Source organism: Abramis brama, assembly GCF_963993115.1.
Source record: "Abramis brama genome assembly, chromosome: 22".
In the NCBI taxonomy this organism is placed as follows: Eukaryota; Metazoa; Chordata; class Actinopteri; order Cypriniformes; family Leuciscidae; genus Abramis; species Abramis brama.
In genome coordinates, this window is record NC_139984.1 from 21,972,269 (window position 1) to 21,994,094 (window position 21,826).

Genomic DNA, 21,826 nt, shown 5'->3' on the forward strand with positions numbered 1-21,826 from the left:
AACATTTAAATATCTGTTCGCCACCATTTCGTCTTTTTAAAAAATGAGGGTGACATTTGCTCTTTTTTTCTTGGCGCTGACTTTTTAATCAAATAATTTACAAAGTCCATAAATAAAGATAGAGCAGATGGAGGAGAAAAAGAAGAAAGCCAGAGGAAAAAAAATGCACGGAGAGTTCAAAACAGCTCATCAAAAAACAAACATCTCTATATATCTGCCGTGGCAACCGGCTCCTGCTTTATTATATTAATTTGCGAGCGGCGGACTGAAATTACACTGTATGAAAAATGGCTGGAAAATTTAAATGATACAAACTCATCCTATTAGCGGTGAAACATTAAAAAACAAACAGCCCCCTCTGCATCCTGCTAATTTGTCTTGGGATGAAAAGCGTTTGATGGATGAATCTTACCTTATTCATAAGTGAGGATAAAAGAGATGTATTTCCCGGCGCAGGGTGTCCGTTTGATTCAGCGCTAGAACATGCAAAATGAACAGTGTTTAGGCAGGATTTGCATGAGAACAGTAAATATTATAATTTATCCGAGATTGCGAATATACAATGAAGAAAAAAAGGGAAGGAGGCTGGAAATTAGGGTTTATGTGAACACGCTTTCATCTAAATGAATGTGCAAACATGTCATGCCTCATACTTGACGTGCATTATGAAAAGAGGGTATTATGAGAGAATTTTTGCATTCATATGATGGATTTCCTCAAAGGAGGCCTCGTGGTGGGAGAAGGAGGGAGCGTGTAAATCTCGTCCTCCTTGATCACTCCACAGACCCACCTTGTGAAGGGGGTTTTAACAAGAGCACTCACACTAATTAACACAATACGGCATTATTTGAGAGATAAATCACAGTGGGGCGGGGCGGGCCTGGGCGCGAGCCGAGAGGGGGAGGATGATGGGATACCTGTGGTCTTTCTTGCTCAGGTCCAGGCTGTGCTCCTGGACAGAGTCTTGGGGGGCCGTCAAAGCGCTATCCGCCGGCTCCTGCTTCACCTCGACCGGATTAAACCGGCCTGCTTGAGTCTGCTGCCCCATCCCTGAGGAGAGAGAAAGAGAAAAACAAAGTTATTGTTGGTCAGCATTATTCCGCCGTGATGAGATCCAATCTGACTTCTGTCCTGGCCAAGGAGAAGACCAGGAGTGATAATTATTGCGGAATTATGTCAGGCCGTCAAGGCGTTTAAATGCTGATTGAGAGGCAGCAGGAATGAGGGAAAAAGACTCCGTTTTCAGCAGCGCTTGTCACAACTCATTTGCGGGCCTGCCTCTTAACTGGTCATTAAGAGGCATGCTAATGCTGAGGGAAAGTGGCAGATTCAGACTGCCCACCCCTCCCTGCCGTCGCAGTGTGTCCTTGTTGGCTCGGCGATGGACGAAGGAGCATGCCCAAAAGGAACATCTGCTTGTCCGTCAGATTAGAGGTGACAGCCAATCAGATTGGTTCAAATAGCGTGACCTCTCGATCGGATTTTCAAATAGGTATGCAGACGATGTGGAAAGGAGGAAGGAGGCGGGAGGGACACTGACGGGAATGCGACCTGGCTTTTCCTCCAATCCCCAAATGATTGAAATATTAATTTGTCCTCAGGCTATACAGAGAAAGCCGGGCTTTTGGTAGCCAGTAAGTGGTATTTTATTAAAAAACAGCTACAGTAGGAGTTCGAGGCACAAAGATGGAGCGATGAGTGCATCAGCAGTGATTGCGAGGTCGGGTGAATGTTGTTTAAGACACCAGGCCCGCTGAGGAAAAGTGACAGCTAGTGCCCACCCTGCCCTTGGCCTTCAGTTCAGAGGGCATTTAACCATGTGAAAAGAGAAGAGAGACACTCCTCTGGGTCAAAAACACAAACGCCCACACACAAACACAAGTTTATCAGATGTGTCACTCTAACTTTCCTGACACATGTGCTTTGACTCGTTGTGTTGGTTATGGAGGTGAACTAGTGACTCATTGTGATGTGTCTGCTTTAGGCGCATCACATCCTAATAAATTCTTTGACTGTGTGTAACGCTCAGTTGACTAATTACTGCCTGTCTTTGCACCTAAAACTAGCCTAGTTCCTCTACCTCTAATCCATCCAAATCTGTGGTCTTTATATGCGAGAAGAACGTCGTACTGATATTAACCTCCCCGCCTGTCCGTAAATGACTGTGCCCTACATCAGACCTCTACAAAGCTCTCACTTTCTTTTTTTCTCTCATTTTTTTTTTCTGGGGATAAACTGTCTGACGTTAACAAGGGACATTTAAATAACGACCACGTGAGGAGAGTCTCATTAAACCTTCAGCTTTGCAGTTTCTATGATAAAAATCGGCAATGATCTAAGAGAGCAGGGGGGGGGGAGCAAATGCTCACAACGCTGTGTTTTTCTGGAAATTATCCAAGAATAATGTTACTGTGTAATTACCTCAACAAAGTTACTGAACTCATGAAAGATCATTTGTACTGGGTGTCTAATTAGCGAACCCCTCAGATTTCAAGATCCTCCAAAACACACTGGGGGTGAACGTAGATTTTAAAAAAAGTGAGTATTCAACTAGGAAATAACGCCACCTGAACAAATTAGCAATCGGCTCTTCTTATGCAGCGAGACTGAGATGCGTTTCTCTGCAAACTGGCCCTTGACTGCAAAAAAGTTAGAAAAAAACAACAAAGATGTTTGAAAATAGTCACAGTAAACATCATTCTCTCATTTCTAACGCTGAGCTCTGACCACATCCTCTTCATATTTTACCCAAATGTCCTGTTCACACGTCTTTTCTGAGCAAACGTGTAAAATTAGCAGTGCCACATTATGATCTGCACTCTCAATTCTGTTTAGTAGGGGATTTTCTTTCTCTACTTTTCTTGAAGTTACCAAAACTAAATACAAGGTGCTCACACATGAGAGAATATGCTAATTTTATTTGCCTTCTTGTAGGGCAGTAGGACTTTTATAAGAAGATCTGATCTTCTGAAGTCTACACCTGCAAAGAGACAAGGAGTAAAGGCTATGACAGCATTATAGCAGCTGAAACCCTTTAAGGATCTTCTGCAAATATATTAGCTAACACTAATCTTACACCCAGGATCCTGTTCCCATACCTCCCAAAAAAGAAGCATTGGGATGTTACATGAATATGGTAATCAATCAGTACCATGACACCCTCACAATACAGTATTTTATTTTTGTAAGTAAACCCACTAGCTTACTAGCCTAAAACGCCTAGAGAGTAAAGACTTTACAGACTCCACATCAGTGTTTTCATACTGAAACAAGTAGTGCCTTTATATACACACCACCACATACACATACAGCCCTCTCTGGAGCGCTGAGTCATTTCTGCTTCACCAGTTTCTGATATTTCTTCCTCTATATCAGAGTGCATATAAAAAGCTGCTTTGTACCTCCAATTTCTCAACTTAATATTATTCAGGCTCCATTTGGTTGGAACGAGTGCACGCTCAGATAAGAGGCCGGTGATGAGGAAGCATGTAGAACACAGGCCCTGAGATCCTCCTGAGAATGCTATTAGAGGCAGCTTTACAGAGCCCACTCACTAGTTCAGCACTTATCTGCTAATGGATTGTGGGTATCATGACAATGATCGCTGCAATAACAAGACTAGAGCAGCAAACCAGCCCTTTAATATTTTGCCTTAATCCTGAAATCAGAGTTTGTGTAGCGTCTGTGGATAGCATGAGCAAGATGACCTGAAAGTGCCCTTTCACTGATGGGTATAGATACAGAGAAAGAGAAACACATGGGCAGAGTGACCCAAAGAACTGATGTTTTCACGATTAAACGCAGTGAGATAAAATAGAATTTTAATATCGGCCATTTATTGGTAATCAGCCATAAATTATAAAATAATTATCAGTGAATCAGTATTGACCAGAATTTTAAATTCTAAAATTAATTTTAAATTGTAAAATACTTTTACAATACTAAAATAAAAATGAATGTAATTATTTTAATATTTAATATTAATGACTAATATTTACATTAAGAAATATACTAATACATATTAGAATTACTGTGTTAACAATTACACCAGTTGAGTAGTTCATACTACGTGGAAAGATGAAACAAACCTGCATCCAGGTTACTGGAGGGCTTCAGAGCAGCGGCTGCCAGTCGGGCCATCATTGGTGATATCAGACCCTTGCTGGCCGACATCTTCTCCATAATGGATGATGCAGCGAATGAAGTTGGAGTGGAAGCTACGGTAGCAGCAGCTGGGTCCCCAGTCGGGGTGGAGGTCTGGGGTAGAGAATCGCTGGGCATGGAGTGAGCTACAGAGGTGGCCACGGATATCAGGCCAGCGGCAGAGGGGGTGAGCGTCATGGGCATTCTGGGAATGAGCGAGAAGAAGGGGTTGGAAGCACCTGCCAGTGCACTGTTGGAAAGTGCCAGGGCCATGGGTACATTGCTCGGCAGAGCCTGGGACAGCAGGGTGGAAATGCGGCTGGCCGGAGGCAGAGCGGCAGTGGGCTTGACGCTGTGGCTGGAGGACATGGTGGTGATGGGAGTGGACAGCAGATGCGATACGGTGGAGGACTGCTGGGTGGTTGGAGAAGCACTTAAGCTGGAGTTCTTGCTGCTAATGGCGGAGTAGTCCATGAGGTCATCATTGCTGGACTCGTCCTGATCCTCTTTGGGCAACAGGAAGGAGGAAGTGAGGCCCAGCACACCCGAGGAGCGAATGTGGCGGCGCTCGTGTTTGCGCTTGTGTGAGGTCATCTGGCTGGTGGAGGTAAAGGTGAAGCCGCAGCCTTGGCGTATGCAGTGGAAATGGTTGGTGGCCTTGCTGTAGACGCAGCCTTCGTACTTGCACTCCTCGTATTTGTAAAATTTCTTGAAGCCGTCCTTGGCGTAAGCGTCATCTTTGATGTGATAGCTCTTGTGCTTCTCAATGTCACACTTGTTCTTGAAGGTGAAGGTACAGCCTGGGCGCCTGAGAGGCGAAAAAGGATTAAACTCAAAAATGGTACTGAAGTTGCCAATAAGTTGACACATTAAGTTGAGTTGGAGCGACCATTGTACCTGCAGTGGAAGTGGGTGGTCTTTTGCCCGTAGAACTGGCATGCGACCGTCCCACAATCCTCGGTGGCGCGAAACCTCTGGAAGCCATCGTTGATCAGCTGTGCATTTTTCTTATGGAAATTCTCATGAGTCATGACATCAGACGTGCTCGTGTACACCTTGTTGCAGCCCACCTGACAGACAGGAAATGAAAAAAGAAAAAAAAAAAGCGTGAGCATGGTATAGAAATAAACACCATGTGTGAGTTTCACTTTGTTGCACTGGATGAAAAATGCTCAATATGAAAAAAAGTGGCTTGGCGCTTGAGCTCTTGTAGTCTGCAGGGACATGAAAACAACAACTCGAGATGTGACACAAAAATAGCTCAGTTTGGTGATGAACTCAATGTGGGGAGCAAAAAAACAGGTGACCTAAAAAAAATGAACAGGAAACATTTTCTCAAGATCTGAGCTTTGTTAAAAATATACTCTTGAGACATCTCATAAAATATGAAGAGCAAACCCTTTACCCGAAAAAAACAGGTGTGCGTTTCATGAAAACAGCTTCAAAGAGATAAAAGACAGGACTAAATTTTGTGATTTGCAATATGTGGCATGCGAAAGCAGCATGGTGAGGCGGCGCGTGGTTGAAACCTTTTTCCATTTAAGGTTTTAAGTCTATATTAGAGGTCTATGCTTTAGTAGAAGAGTCAGGGGGGTTGTTCGGGAAGACTGTCACTTACTTCGGTTTGAAAGGCTCTGTTACTCAACAGCAGCACTCAGGAGCCCTCTGGGCAGCAGACGAACGTGAACTAATGTTTGAATTAAAACCAGCAATTGTATATCATCTCTGGCACTTTTCACCCGTGCAAACAGGGTAACTTGGCCATATTCAGTCAAACAATGAAAAAAATGCCACTCTGTTTTTTCTCCGTAAATCAGGAGAACGGGTGCCAACATCTGCCTGTTCTCACTGCTGTTAAAACAAGAGCTGAAATGTCTAATAACAATTACGCCGTTAGGAAGGCTTAAAAAAAAGAGAATATATCTTAAGTCCTGGGCCACTGTTGCCTGTGGTGAAAAAGAGCTCGGCTCGAAAGTGACACCTTGAAAATAAGCAGATGTAAAGAATTAAACAGATCTGGTGGGAAATAATCGCCACTTGGTACTAAAAGATGAAAAATGTTGAGTTCATATAAACAACTCACAGAATTTTATCCATGCCAACTAAGGAGTGAGGGAGAAAGGTGGTGAGGGGAGAGGAGGGCCACATCCTGTTCATGCCTTTATTTTAATTTTATTTATTCTGACACCTTCTGTCTTATGAACAAAAAAGTCATCTTAAATGTTCATACAGGCCTCGAGGAAAAAGTTGAAGTACTTCAATGTCAATATAGATTGCTTTGTACAAAAATCTGTGCTATTTGCCTGCTGCTATTAACATTATTATTGTGCAAGGAATGTAGATTTTGTTCACATTTTCAAGACTGCATCTCAAGTAAATGTATCCTAATTTAAAGATGTTTAGATATTTGTATTGGAAGATATTCATTTTTTGCAAAGCATGAAACATGTAATGTCATGACTTTATGAATTTAAGACGTTCTGGTCCGATTTAAGACATTTTTAAGGCCTTAAATGTGTAAGGGCGAATTAAGACTTATGAAAATATACCCTGAAATATATATTTTTGGTAACACTTTATTTTGATGGTCCCTTTTGAACATTCTGTTGATTATAAGTAACTTTGCAACTACATGTCAACTTATTCCAGCCATAACCCTACCAGTCTACTAATACTCTACTAAAACTCTAATGAGAGTTAGAAGACATGAAGGTACAACGTTACTTATAATCAACAGAATGTGTTAAAGGGACCATCGAAATAAAGTGAAACCATATTTTTTTCTCAAATCCTGTCCAAGCAGAGGAACTGATATTTGCATGTGTCTGTATAAGGGTTAATGTGCATTGTTTTTTTTTTTGCAAACTAGGTTTTTTTGCTGTGGTTTACCTGCATGCAGTGGTAGTGGGTACTCTTGCCGTTGAGATGACAGCCGTGGTAGTACACACTGCAGTCATCCAAAGGGCTGAAACGCATGAATCCGTGCTGCAGGGAGTTGTCCCTCTTCTTATGCATGTTATAATGCCTTATCACATCCTGCTTACTGGTGAATCTCTGTAAACAACAGATATACAGAGTTAGTAAGGTGGGGGAGGTGTTGTGTAGGTTCTGAAGGAAACCAGCAATGCGTTCTTTTATTACTCATGCAACAACTGCAGAGCATTGCAGAAAATTGCAGCCAGGTGGGTGAATGGTGCATATCGTAGCAGCAGGTATAAGGTGAATTTCCTTTTCAATACTCGCATTGCAGAGTAGAACAATTAAAAGTGAGTACTTTGAAGGGTGCATTTCATTCTGAGTTTGCCTTATAGGCTCCCTATACACTCACTATACGCACCTAAAGCACAGCATTGACTCAAATATGACTTTGTAGTATTTTCTAAGCTCACCTGATGTTTGAATCTGTGCATAATGTGCTGCTTCAACAAAAGGTTCCTGAACTAGACTGTTAATTACATTTTATTTCACCATTTCTAATTAAGATGGATCACATGACATGCGAGATCACAGTTGTGATATTCTCCGCTTCTGAAAAATCATGTTCCATGCAGATGGTTTTGGAACGTGCACGGGGAAAAGACAACAAACAAACAAACAAGGCAACCAAAAAATTTTTCTTTTTTAATTCCCGTCTGAGAAATGATTCCATTTTTAATTAAAGTATTAAAGCACAGTTTTGTGCAGGGTTAGACAATAATAATGAGGAAATATGCTAAAATACCCCTCCTCCTCAAAATTAAAATCTCCTACACCAAGGAGAAGTCTAGGGGGTGGGGGAGACAAAGCGATGTAGGGGGAAAAACCTCACTCTTGAGAGATCAGGGCAACCAAATCTGCAGTAATTGGGCTTGAGCTAATATTACAGGAACTGAAACAAGAGTAGCTGAAATCAATGAGCCTTTTCCAACGTAAATCCATATTTTCTACATAAATGAGCAACAGGAGAAAAAAACATCCACAAAACCTCATTGCCCACATATGAAGATAATCTTACAGGCAAATAAAAAATAAATAAAGATATATAAATGCACAAAGATAAATACTGAAATCTTGGCTATATAAAGTGTTACATTTCCATTCCTCTTTCAAAAGAAGTGTAATAGATGATACATGAGCCAATGTCCAACAAACGGTGATGACAGGAATTTGGGATGTCGACAAACAAATAAAAAGAGATACTGATCTAGATCCGGCCACACTGAGCGGAACTGTGGAAAACAGCAGGAAATTGTATCAGTTGGGCTTCTGTACTTAGAAGAGTGGCCACACGGTCGTGTGGACATTTATTTTAGGATTCCCATCGCATTGCAGGATGGCCATGAAAGGAGAGGCAGGGCCGGTATGGAGTGGAGCAAAGGCTGGCAACCGCAGGATAATATTCCACCACTGTGTCATGTAACATTTTAATGACTTATCAATTCCAAAAACAAGTTCATCTGAGCCTCACCTTTCAGCTGGGGTACGCACAGCCTCCTGTCTGTCATTACTAAACTGCCAAGAGTCACTGACGCTTTTACATGTACAGGAAAATTCCAGTATTAATCCAAATATGGTCATATTCTAATTTTGTAAGAATCACATAAATTCCATAACATGACTGCCAAAACCAGATTAAGCCAAAGTTCTGGGTTTATAGAAATCTGAATAAGATTGCCAGTCCCATGCTCTACTGTTTAAGCTGCAACAATGCTTATGCTTGAATTGATCAGAATTGTAAATCACTGAAATTATATTTAGAATATTAAGATTTGCAAACTAACATTTCACAAACATTTAAAGAAACTTCATGGCATACACTAGTGGATTAAAGTGGATACAAAAAAATCTAAGAGTAAAGGCTTAACCAGAATATTGACCTTAATCAGAAAATGATGTGCATGTACAACACTGTCTATAGCTATGTTTCCATCCACCTATTTTTATGCGCATTTTGGGATACTGCAAAAAAAATTGCTGGATGGAAACGCCAATGAATTATTGCACATAAAAAAATGTATGAGCTCGTTTTATGCGATATTCCAATTTAGCGCGGAAGTTAAATTTGCAACTTTGGATGGAAACACAGCTAATGAATTCTTAAGCAATGCAAGATCCAAAAACGGACAGCTTCAACGGGACTTTTGAACCAGCTCTGCTTACAGTTTGAGGAATTGTACTTGAATAACAAGAGGCAGCCTGCTGGGCTGAATAAGTCTCTTTTAGATGCAACAGCTGCCCTGTTGTCTTCAGCAGGATTCCTGGATGTTTATAATGAAAAATGTAATCAGATGATTAAAAATGAAGTGGGAGATTATGACTAGAGAGGACTTGATAAAGAAAAGACTGTGCGGCTCTCTTTGCAGGAGGATTTTTGATGTCTTCGACAAATGTGCCGTCTTTGCCTGCTCTTTTCCACCATATGCGCATGAGCCGCTGCTGTCTGTGTTCTGATCTGCTTAATGCTGATTTTGCTGTGCTGAACATGACAACTCTGGGGACATGGATCAGATTAATAATGTGAAAGGGGATTATGAGTGGCCCAAGAGTATTAGCAGATGTCCTTAGGAAAAAAAGGAGGCATCTTTTGAAAGTATTTACCATTAACTATGAAAAAAAAAAGGAAAGCCATTGTCAGTCTGATTGAGTTTTGAGAAATAGCCAAAACCTATCTAACCATCTAGAACCATCTATCTAAACCTGTTAAGCCAGTATGGTGCCAAGATAAAAGCCTAAAAGTTGGAAGGTGAGCTTCAAAATGGTGTTGTGACACTCTGCATTATACTGTTGTCTTACAGAAGCAAGGTGCTTAGATTTCCAGCAGTAAGGGGTGGATATTAAAGTGTGTTGAACCGTGCCCATCAGATTTCAAAAATTACCCAACTGACATAATTTCATTTATCATCAAAAAGGAGGAAAGGACACCCACTTTTTGCATTTGAATTCAAGATAAAATGAAGTTAAAATTAATAAATAAAGATTAAATAATCCAAAATTAGCGCTTTGCAACACTGGCCACTCGTTGCAGGCGATTTTACTTGCGTTTTGCACTTGGTGAGTGTTCATTTTGAATCCTGCTTGTGGCTGTTGTACTCACCTGATAGTTACATTCAGGGTCCATGCAGTGATAATGCTCTCTGTACTGGTAAGCACAGTGCACATGGCCACAGTGCTGGCTCCCAGAGAACCTACAATCAGACAGAAATATATGTAAAACACTGTAATTGTTACTGTTTTGGCCAAGTATTCTGAATCCAGACATTATTATCATATTGAGCTTAAGATAAACACGATTTCAGAAACAGCAAGTGATATAAAGATATTATTTTATAAGAGGGAAAAAAAATCAGTGCTTACTGAAAAGGAGTTGCATTGCGCTCTCTCTATTCCATATACGAAACCTCTAACAATGTGGGGGCTGATCTTGAAAGGGCAATTTAGCCTTTTATCTCCGCTTGATAGATGCCCTAACACTGACAGAGTCATCTTCACGGAGCTCAGAGTCATTACCAAGAACTATAAACACATAGAAAAACAGGCCTACGCTTCCTCGACCATACGATTGCAATTCACTCTCCAGCCACAGCAATCTCCACCAAATTAGTTCCATTGCCTTCAAAGGCAGTAGGTAGACTCTTATTAAACTGTAACCCCCGACATAATTCGCTCATTTGCTCGTGCTTTAAGCCCTGCCAAATCAGCGTTCGGCTCTCCAGGTTAACAGCCTATGCTTTAATCAGGGAAAGGTTAGGCCTAATAGAAAGGTTTGAGTGTGTCTCCGTGTGGCTTCCTCCTCTTCACTCTCGCCGACTGACTCGCCCGGTCTTCCGCGGATTGGCGGTGCTTTAAAGAGGCACATTTCCTGAGTGTTTACAGGCTGATTATAACCCTGACGATGATGACTGTTAAAAACCTCCAATTACAGCTCAAAACACACAAATAAACATTCGCACCGCCGCTGCCAAGAGCACCATCTGCTGAAGTAGAGAAAAAGCTAAGTAATTTTTTTTCCCCTACTGCCTGGATTATCCCTAGACTGCTTTTACAAATCACTTTGCTAAGTTCATTAAGCTAATTGAATGGTGAATCCACTACCTGCTAAACGTGGGTGGTGTTCTGAAGGGCTGGGGAAGTGGTAGGCGCTTAAGTTGGTTTTGTTTGCATCTTAAAGGAACAGTTAACCCAAGAAACTGTAGATTTCAAGCACCATAAACGTATCATAAAACGGATCTATGTGACTACATTCCAAGTCTTCTGAAGCCATACTTGAAGTTGAACTCATGAAAGTTCATGAGAGAAGTAGTATTATCAGGTTTGTGGATGAATCATTCATTTAGTTGGATCTTTTCAATGAATCAATTGATTTGATTAAAAAAATGAATGATTTGTTCACAAATTTAACTGATCTGGTTCTTGAGTATCAACTCAATGACTCACTGATTCGATCACAGCAGTTAGAAGCTTGCCGAAGAGAGAAGTGATCAATTATTGGGTGAACTATTGCTTTACAAAAGAGATTACAACACAGGCTACAGTACAGACTTTATATCTCGCTCTCATAATGCATAAATGTACACATTAAACTCACCCACCATTAGCAGCCCCTCTGCGTCGCACTCAAACATTCCCGGCCCCATGTACACAGAACCCCCCTGGGATGGCAGCCCACCCCAGCTGTATCACTTTGCCTCTGGACAATTCCCACTTGCCGCGTCAGGGGGCTAATGGGCCGCGCTGCTATTCAGTGGCGGATTAAATATTAATATCGCCACGATACAGAGATTGCCGCACATCTCCCGTTACAATAGAGACATGCCGATCAAAGTTTGGTGCAATGCTGGGTACATAAAAGCATTTAGGAGGGAAAACAGTGACTAAACACTACCAGGGAAGCTCTTTAAACATCAAACCACGGCAGTACGAGGAGATAAAGAACTTTTTCCCCTTTTGTGGGGGGAAGGTGGGTGTAGACAAGTTTACAAAGCTGCTTTTTAGCACGACTGTTCTCTCATTAGCGTGGATGATTCCTCCCCCCTCCCCCCAACCCGATCCTTCAACAACCCCCCAATACACCAGGCTGCATTTGCCCTTTTTATGAGTCCTCATTTTTCTTTTTTCCCCTCCTCTCTTTCTTTCTTTTTTTCCCAACACGGAAATTGAAACTGTATCTGGGCTTATCTACTGCCTCCCCGCGCATCAACTGCCGAGATGTTTAGACAAATTTTATGCATTATGCAGTGCAAATATCAAAACAGTTCTTGGCAGTGCCAGCAGAAGCCTCATTAAAAATTCCTTAATTAAATCTTCTTGCAAAATGTAATCAGTCCAAGGAGGGTTTTTGTGTGTGCACAAGGATGTGTGTGTGTCTGTTAGTGCCAGGGCTTTGATTTGTGGCCTTCATGTTACGGCTTGGGAGAGTAATCATTAACGCCAAAGCCACTTTGCCTTTTGAAATGCGCCTTTTTCTCTCTTTAAGGCAAGTATAAATAAACAAATGATAATCACCTTTCTACTGGCATGACAAAAGAAAACAGAAGCCGATATTGGAGTGTGCTGCATCTATCTCTGCGCTTTGTCTGCATTTGCGAGTGCCTGTCATTTAGTTGATTCAGTATCTTCATTTGAAGTGCAGATATTAGAAATGAAAGTCTCAACTATCTGTGCAGTCAGGCCCAATGACACACAGGCACATGCAGGGCAGTCTAATGTGCCCGATGTTTTTGCAAACATTTCAAGCTGTTTGCTTAAGATTTTACAGAGTTCAGCTTCGGCGCTGGCAGGGAAACTGACACTGGGAAAAAATTACTCACTTTCCAGTCTTTAATTCAATTAATTTTCCTTAGTCTATAAACCTGGCGTGCTTACGCGTAATTTATCGTCCACACAGAAAGTGTATTTTTGCAAATCTACATCCTGCTTTATTAAAGTGTGAAATATGTCATCGATTAAAGAATGTTGTCATGAAGTTTTGTGAGGATGTGGATTTGCATACCTGGCGATATATTTCTGGTACACGTTGACGTCCTCTGTGACAGGTTTCTCGGGAGGAAGGCCATTCCTATCATAGCATGGAAAAAAAAGAGAAAGGGATTAATGGTATGCATTCCATCAGTAATAAAAACAAACTGACGCAGTATTTACTTATGAGCCATTTCAAAGTTTGGGCTATCAATATACATTTTCTTCAATGGAGTAGCGATTTGGTTAGGGAATGAATTAGGGAGGTATATAGGCACGCTTTGATGCATAGCCTCCCAACAATGAAAGCACAGAGGGGAAAAAATGTTTTTGAATGCATAAATTATTTATGTCTGTTTTTGGAGAGAGCACAAATGCAAAGATGAGGGTGTGCGGCGAGTGTCAGAAAGGCAGAAAATGGCTACATGCATTTTATTTTGTTTGATTGGCCCTTGTATGAGGGATGACTACAGCTTTTAGGACATCCTGTTTCAGAAACAATCCACATTGATTTAACAGTTACTTAAAAGTCTGGGTTTGGTGGCTACATTTGACTTAGCATCCCACCTCCATTGAATAAGCACTTAAAAGGAGGAATTCCTAATGTAACACATTATAGTATGTGCAAAGCATTTTGTATTCAAGGTGGCAGCAGTTCAGCAGCACTAACTCAGGACTAAAAACATGAGCAGCTCCAGCAGGGGATGACCTGGGGTTAATCTGCCTCTTTAGGGCTGGTTCTGACAACAAATCACAGTATGTGTGTGTGTGTGTGTGTGTGTGTGTGTGTGTGTGTGTTTGCACATGGCCGCACTGCTGGCTGTTCCAGGGACTGCTGGAGAACAGCCTTAAGGATCTTGCTAACCTGAACTATTGAAGGTCAAGACAACTCATAGAAAGAGTGCCAACCAAGCCCCTACAAACTTGCAATCTGATTTTAAAGACAGCAGAGGTCTTCTGACCCCCCCACAAGGCTCAGGATCCCTATTATAATTATTGTCATTACTGTCAATTTATTGTCCAAATAGTTAATTTTCAAAAGTTGGCTTACTTGACAGAAGAGACGGTTCCAGTAGTAATTGAGTCAGTTTTGGAGAAGCTGGACTTCATGAAGTCAGTGTTAAAGCCGAGGTGGCCAGCCTGGTCTACGGGCAACCCGGGAGGTCCCACGACCCCGGCAGGAGCAGCCGTATTGATGACTGGTGTTCCTGGGGTCCCTGCCGTAGCTGGGAGAATGCTCGGCATCATCGGTGGATCAACCTTCGCAGGAAGGAACTTCTGGATGTTTCGTACATCGTACTTTGACGGCCTGCCGACCTTGCCGGTCTTAAAAGCGATGGCGCCGCCCATATCAGGGTTGCCCTCTCCAGGTTTAAAGAGGTGCAGGAACTTGACGTTCTCCAAGTCATACTTGGAGGGCCGTTTGTAGGAATTGCCATTTTGCTGTCTGAGACTCTCGCCCATCTTCAGCTTCTGGATGAAGTAATCATACTTAGAGTTACGGGAAACTAGGTTCTGGATGTGTGACTGGTTAGTTGGGGGTGGATTGAGCGAGCTTTGTTTGTGGTCCATTACGGGTGGAAATATCTGTCCCTCTGACCCCGCAAGGGCCGGCTGGATGAGGGCAGCGCTCTTCTCCGGTGCCATTTTGGAGTTGAGCTCTTCAGGCTTGGCGTTTATAGGCCAGGGCAAGGTCTCCCCAGCCTTCAGCTTGCGGATGTACTCCTCGTACTTGGAGAAGCGAGCTCGACGGGTGGCCTCCTCGTTGCTCAGGGAAGAAGGATCTGAGGTAGCTGCTTTCAGCTTCTCAAAGCTGATCTTCTTGGCCAGCTCATCCCGAACCTGCTGGTCATCATAGCCAAACATGTGTAAAAACTCATTCATGGTGTTGGCGGCGTAATCGCGTAGTGCGGAGGCCTCTCCTATACGAAAAACAAAGATAAACAGTTGATTTAGATAACACCCCAGAATTGCACTGATGACAAAACTGGATCTGAAAGTATTAGAGAATGATTTAGCTAATAAAAATACAGTTAAATTAAATAACAGCAAGGCCCAAATAGAAAAATGGAATGGGGTAAAGGTGTAGTTTAATTGCAGTATAGTGAAATTAATTCTGGACCATTAACTTTCATACAGGTCTGAAGGGAGGTCAGATAGACCATCAAAAGGAGACAATTTGGGTTGAAAGCTTCCCCTGCTTCTTAACCAGCTCATATAAAGGTCAAATTAATGCTCTTTTAAAGTATATTTGTGTAAGTGTGTGAGTGAGGGACACAATCCCCTCTGGCACTGGTGCACTTAGTGCTTGGCTCTGATATGGTGTTTATCACTTCAGATGAATGCAAAAAAAATCTCATCATGTCTCATTTTGTCTGTCAGGAGAGCTACCCTGGTACAAGAACACTGCTCCAGATGACAACTTCATAGAGGTGTCAGATAAACTCCCTCTCCACCCTGCCATGACCCCAGCCCTCCACCAGTCCTTTTCTCTATTTATTTGATTGCCTTTTTCATTGCTGAGCAAATGAGATGGTTAGAGGTAACATTAGCCACGGCCATGCTAATTAACACTAAAATATTTCAGCTTTGGTCTCATATTTCTATGTTATTGCTAAATCGGTCTCTCGCCCGTGCTTTTCACATCTCCTTCTCAGCATGTAAAATAATCCCCAAATTTCCATTGCTGCATTGGGGCTAGTCGTAGCTGTGCTACATCAGTATGAAAGGTGATCTGGGAGATCGAAAGAGCATGAAAAATTTAAGAGAAATGTATCAGGTATTTGATAGGAAACTCCCTACACTTTGCATTGCATCATTTTAGCAGCTATAATGCGTTTGAACACATACAGTTATTTCATCTCATGCTCAAAGGTTAGGGCGTCATGACAGTCCTTACAGCTCTCATTTTCTCAACTCAAATCTGCCTTGGAGTATTACTGTCACACTTACCAATGTGCAAAAATAAGGAACCGAAAATTAATATTTGTATTCTACGGTAGGTGTGAAAGGTGTGTATAACTCATGTTTTTTACGGTAAGTGTGAAAGGTGTGTATAGCTCATGTTATAATAATATATAAATATATTTCTACTTTAAATTAAATAGATTATATTATATTTTAGGGGTAAAGATATAGCTGACAAAATGACCAGAAAATGTGCTAAAAGCTATGGGTGTAGCAACGTGAGATTTGTGCCTTCAATGCTTTAAAAAAAAGTCATTAGACACCAAAGTGTACTGCATTTGTTAAAGTGCCTGCTATTTTGACAGCATTTTGACAAAGTACACTCATTTATTGTTAATTAGCCTCAATTTAATCACTGCTGAATCGGCCACAATAAAAACTATAAAAAATAATGAGCTATTATTACATACTGAAGGATATTTAGTGCTACTGTATGTATCCCCAGAACTTCAGTTTGGCAGAGCAAGGCTTCAGCCATAAATTTGGCATCCAGTGACTATATTTTTGTATAGGTCACGACTGCTTAGAGGGGTTTTGTCAGGTCATGTGATTTTACACAGCTTTAAAGTCAGGACATGCTCTTTAATCTCTGTCCCTGAACATTTTCCAAGGACAGCAATCAAAGACACTTCTGCTTTAGGTAATTGGACATTTTCCATCTGTACCTTTTTTTCAAACAGTTGGGAAACTCCCTTCATTTTCTGACAGAAATCCCCCTCTCCGTCTCTGAGTGTTATCGGTCTATCATTAGCATTATTATTGGTTTCAAAAGTCATCTGTAGGTAGGATATGCATCCACTATTCTCTCTACACTATACTATTAAAGGGATAGTTCACCCAAAATGATCGACTCAACTTCATGTTGTTCCAAAGCTGTATGCTTTTTATTGTTCCGTGGAATGCAAACAAAGTTTTTTTTAGCAGATTTATTGTATGTTCCAAGGAAGAAAGAAAAAAAACAGGTTTTGAACAACAGGGAGGTGACTAGATGTCAACGAAACAGCATTTTTGGGTGAACTTTCCCTTTAACAGCTTTCATTTTTCGAGTGAACAGTCTCTTTAAGATCAAACTGTTGGTATTAAAAGAGATGTTGGTTGTACTACACAGAGGAAAAGTAATAGCTGTAGCAACAGTAGTAGCAGGTGGTAACAGTAGACAGGACGAGAAGTCTAGCATGCCAGTGGGCGGCTCTGTATGCGTTTAATAGACTATCAGTGTCAGGAGAATGATTGGACTTAAACTGCACACATTATGCCAGGACCTAAGAGGAGATAACCTTTTAAAACAGCATGTAAATGAGTTCCCCCCCCCTCATCCTTATCTCACATGCTCCAAATGATGTCATGTGCATGAGGTTGGAAAGCCATGGCTTTGGGGGAAAGGTACGATTTGCCTGGCTGAACTCCCAGCACTCTCTCTCTCTTCCTCATGCCACTGGAGAGTACAAAAAGAAGTGCTCCTAATCTCACCACTTCATACTGGCAAATTCCAGCTTGTGACAAAGCCCTTGTCTATGTTTGAGGCAATTAAAGTACGTTTTTCCCTTCGTGGTGTGATAACAAATGGACATTATATCTCCTTTCTGTTGACCAAACATGGCCATCAGAAGCAGGCTGATTAGAGGGGGTGATAATGATAAGGACATGTGAGATCTATATATATATACACACACTATATATATATTATATATATACACATACATGGACTTATCAAGGGTCCACTTACAACACTTTAAAAGCTGTGATCTTAAATGGAAATTTCTGATGGTGATTTTTAAATAAACTCATTCAGTTTTAGACTGAATTCAACAGTTTATATTTTGAAAGATGTAGACTTCTGTCAAAAATGCAACTCCATATTTTTCTCCAGAAAACAGCACATCGAATTTGCTGCCATATCCAGAAAACACACGACAAACATCAAAATATTTGAACAGTGGATGATATTAGCTAAGTGTGTCATGTGTATTGTTCATAAAAGCTAAATTTGAAGAAAATCTCGAGCCGCAATCAATTCTATAAATTCTATTTTGTAGTTCTATTAGAATTCTTCTAAACTACAATAAATTGCACAAATCAAAAATCAAAGAATATAAGAAAACAGTATTAGCTTTTCCTCCCAGATTTTTAATTATTTATGTAAAAAAAAAAAGAAAATCAATTTATTTATGGAAAATTATTTATGGAAAAAAATACATATATAATTAAAAATCTGACACAATAAGCGAATAGTCAAAAATGCTATTAGTAAAAGTAAACGCATCTCACATATAGTTAAAATATGTAATATATAATAAATTAAAATATAATGAAAAAATGTATAATTTATATACTTCAAAAAGATACTGATACTTTTACATGATCTTTTGCTTAGCCTGGTTGAGAAGCATGCATTTGACTGCTATGGGAAAGGCATTCTGTGATTTTATGCTGATAGGGATTCTGCTCAGTCCCCTGATGTGAGGAGTTAAATGTTTTGAAGGTCGCAGTTTCTCTCATTGATCTTGCGATGTTTGTTAATTACATTGTCACTGATGTTGTGAGAGATAATTAAGCCACTATGTTTATATGCATAATTATGTGCGCTCCGCATCAGCCTTTGAAAGACAGCAGCACGAGAGAAGAAAAAATATTTTAATTGTGAGCCGCTCAGTAACATGGCAGTATAGATGCCCTAGTTACAATCAACAAAGAGAGAGAGGAGGGAAAAACAACTCAAGACAAGAGTGGTGACTAATGTCTGCTCACTGCAGTCTTCAAATGCTTTTTCTTCATTTTAAGATGCGGAAGCAAAGGTGTACAACACAAACACATATTTACAGACAGCTTTCTTTATGACCATGAAATAAACACAAAATGACTGATTAAAACCACAGTGCACTCATGTTTGCCGGAAAATACTTGATTTTCTGAGAAGCTCTTGGCCTCACTTCTGTGATAGAGGCCACAAGCATATAGGTGCTTCTACCGTCAGAATGAGAGAGAAAGAGAGAGAGAGAGAAATACATGAAGCAGAAAAGAAAGCAGAAAAAAAAACTGAAAGAAGAAAGCATTTAACAAAAAAAGCACCCACTTAACCTGATTTTGGTAGAGAAATGAAAAGTTTTTAACCAAAGTGATATCTCTAATCTCATGTTGTTATCTAGCATAGTTTCTGTCTTGTTTTGTGTGAAGTACCTTTGTCGAATCTTCCTGAGATAGTCAGAGGTGAAAGTTCACAGAGGTTTTAAAATGGAGATTGTGTTGGTTTCTGCAAATTCTGCTGGTTTGTTATCACTTCGTGAAAAATGGCAACACAAGTCACGTTATCTAGATCAGTGTTTCTCAACTCCAGTCCTCGGGACCCACTGCTCTGCACATTTTGTATGTCTCCCTTATTTAACACACCTGAATCAGATCATCAGCTCATTAGGAGAGACTCCATGAACTGAACTGAGTGTGTCAGATAAGAGAGACATACAAAATGTCAGAGTAGTGGGTCCCAAGGACTGGAGTTGAGAACCACTGATCTAGATGCTCGTGTTGCAAATACAGGGGGAAATGCAGTTGTCATTTCTTCCCATACCGATTTAAGGGCCACTCGTTGGGCTTTTGACTCTGAATCTCTAGGATTTAATCTCCTGAACTACTAGAGACCTAGAGTCTTGGCAGAGCGGGTCTACTATGTAATTGGGTCCGGGTGGTAGCTACGTTTTGTGAGCTTATAGAAAATCAAAGAGTCAGAGTGTAATCCTGGGCGTAATATGAAGCTTAGCCAGTCTGCCAACACTCTTGGCCCCTCGGCTGCCGCGCACATACGCGGCAGTCTCTAGAAGTCTCTTCTAAAAACTCATTTCTTCTTTTAGTTCTCGTTTTTCCACAATGCAGATTGTTTGTATATGTTTGCGGGTGGCAACAGAGTCACTCTTTCATGTTAACAATAGAATTCTCTTTCCAAGAACTGCACTTGCATAGTTGTGACACTGTCATATTGTTACTGTAATTATGCTTGCAAAAAGCCCAGGTAAAGTAAGACTTGTGAAAACTGAGCGGGCAAGCCTTTGAGGAGAGATTTTATCTTGAATATGTGCACTTTGTTTTAGCTACACACAGACAAATACTGAACAATGTGATCTTTTTAGTATTCATAAGTATTTGTACTTTACCCTGTATATTATTTTAGACATCGAAATTCACAAAATCAACTTAATGACAGCATCTAAAACGTATTTTAGATCTTTTATGTATCAGAGATTAAAATATATGTATATGAGATTCACATAACAATGACTTCATGAAATTGAAAGGTTGGTTAACCAACATCAGTTAAATATGTTTCAGATTAAATAGTTTTAATGTTATCACATTTATTTATCAATTTACAGCATTTTATTGTTTTATTTATAGTTTATTACTACACATTTCTATTTATTTATGTATTTTTTTATCCTTCTGAATTCATTTATAAATGAATGTTACAAACTAATTTTCTCAGATGAAGGCTCTTCATCCATTTATCTTATTAATCAGGAGGCCCTCTGAGAGTTTTGGAAATATTTGTTCTGACCAGTCGGATTTGTAAACATATTTACATCTTAAAAGTTGTACACACACACACACACACACTCATATATATATATATATATAAGTTCACATTTTAGATGCTGTCAAAATGATGAAATTGTACATTTCTATCTGAACATACAAAAATGTCTCTGTAAATGTTACGTCCAAATACCTATAAATACTAATGACATCATCCTAAAAGAAAGAGGCGATACCTGGTGTGGAGAAGGAGGCTTGGCGAGGGGGGGCTTCGCTGGGGGGCTGGTAGCTGTCGTCCTTGTGCGGGCTGCCCACCGAGTCCTTGTCTTCTTGATAACTGCCCTCGTGAGAGTTGGGCATGGTGTCAGCATCTTCTGCGTTGTCTTCTTCATCGCTGCAGCCTTTAGGCTGTACCATGTACACGCCTTCAGGGGGATCGTCGTTTATATTGTTGGGTTTGAGTCCCCTGTGCTCACCCCGTTCAAAGGACTGAGGATCGTCGGCATACTCGCCATTCACCCACTTCTCAATGGCCTCGCGCCGTTTCTGGTCCTCCTCGAGGCTCTGGCCCAGGGTCAGGACCTCTGGGAAGTCGCTTTCAGGCCTGTCGCCCTCATCGTAGAGCAAGCTGCCCCGCTCGCTGTTGTCCACTAGGTCTGAGTCTCCCTCGGCATTCTGGGAACTGCCGTCGTACACCACCTGCCGGCTAAGCTTGGCACAGATCGCATTCAGTTTTAGGCCACCTTTCCTTTTGGCGGCCATCGTGGATTTTCCTGAGGTCTTTTCAGTGCATAAACTCCTCTCAGCTGTTAACGAAAAAGAAAATTCATATTGAATTTTTCTCTAGTTTTTGTTTTACTTTTAAATAAGCATTTATTTAACAATTTAACACCATTGTATTGTTTTTTTCACTTTGTAAAATATTTAATTTTATTTATATTTTACACATTTGTATGTATTTATATGTCTGGATTTCATTTATATATACATTTTATAAAAGAAAAAGGAACATTTTAGTGGTTAAAACAAAAGATTTATGGTCATTGTTCACAGTTAATTCACTTGCTCAATGATAACAGTTGCACCATCCTTGAATACTGCAAGCTAACCACAATGCCTCTCGCTAAAAACCACAAACCTGTTTAACTAAGTGCATTTTAACTAAGTTTTAATTTGCTGCTACTCTTAGATGCAGACACTGACACAAAAATATAAAGCTAAAAAGAAAAAGTCACGTGTGTCTGTAAGATGTCATTCA

The 21,826-nt window shown here is 40.6% G+C and overlaps 1 protein-coding gene across 7 annotated transcripts in view; it reads right to left on the reverse strand.

Moving 5' to 3' along the window:
• casz1 (castor zinc finger 1) overlaps window positions 1-21,826 on the reverse strand; it is a 185,777-nt gene that overhangs the window by 12,429 nt on the left and 151,522 nt on the right. For all 7 annotated transcript variants that reach the window (XM_084099369.1, XM_084099368.1, XM_084099372.1 and 4 more), the window contains 9 exons: window positions 20,805-21,374; window positions 14,129-14,999; window positions 13,112-13,177; window positions 10,217-10,307; window positions 7,033-7,197; window positions 5,041-5,213; window positions 4,089-4,951; window positions 918-1,050; window positions 413-476 (listed from right to left, as the gene is read on the reverse strand). In XM_084099369.1, the coding sequence (XP_083955495.1) occupies window positions 413-476; window positions 918-1,050; window positions 4,089-4,951; window positions 5,041-5,213; window positions 7,033-7,197; window positions 10,217-10,307; window positions 13,112-13,177; window positions 14,129-14,999; window positions 20,805-21,330 (2,952 nt within the window). In that variant the 5' untranslated portion in view covers window positions 21,331-21,374. The remainder of the gene's footprint in view (window positions 1-412; window positions 477-917; window positions 1,051-4,088; window positions 4,952-5,040; window positions 5,214-7,032; window positions 7,198-10,216; window positions 10,308-13,111; window positions 13,178-14,128; window positions 15,000-20,804; window positions 21,375-21,826) is intronic.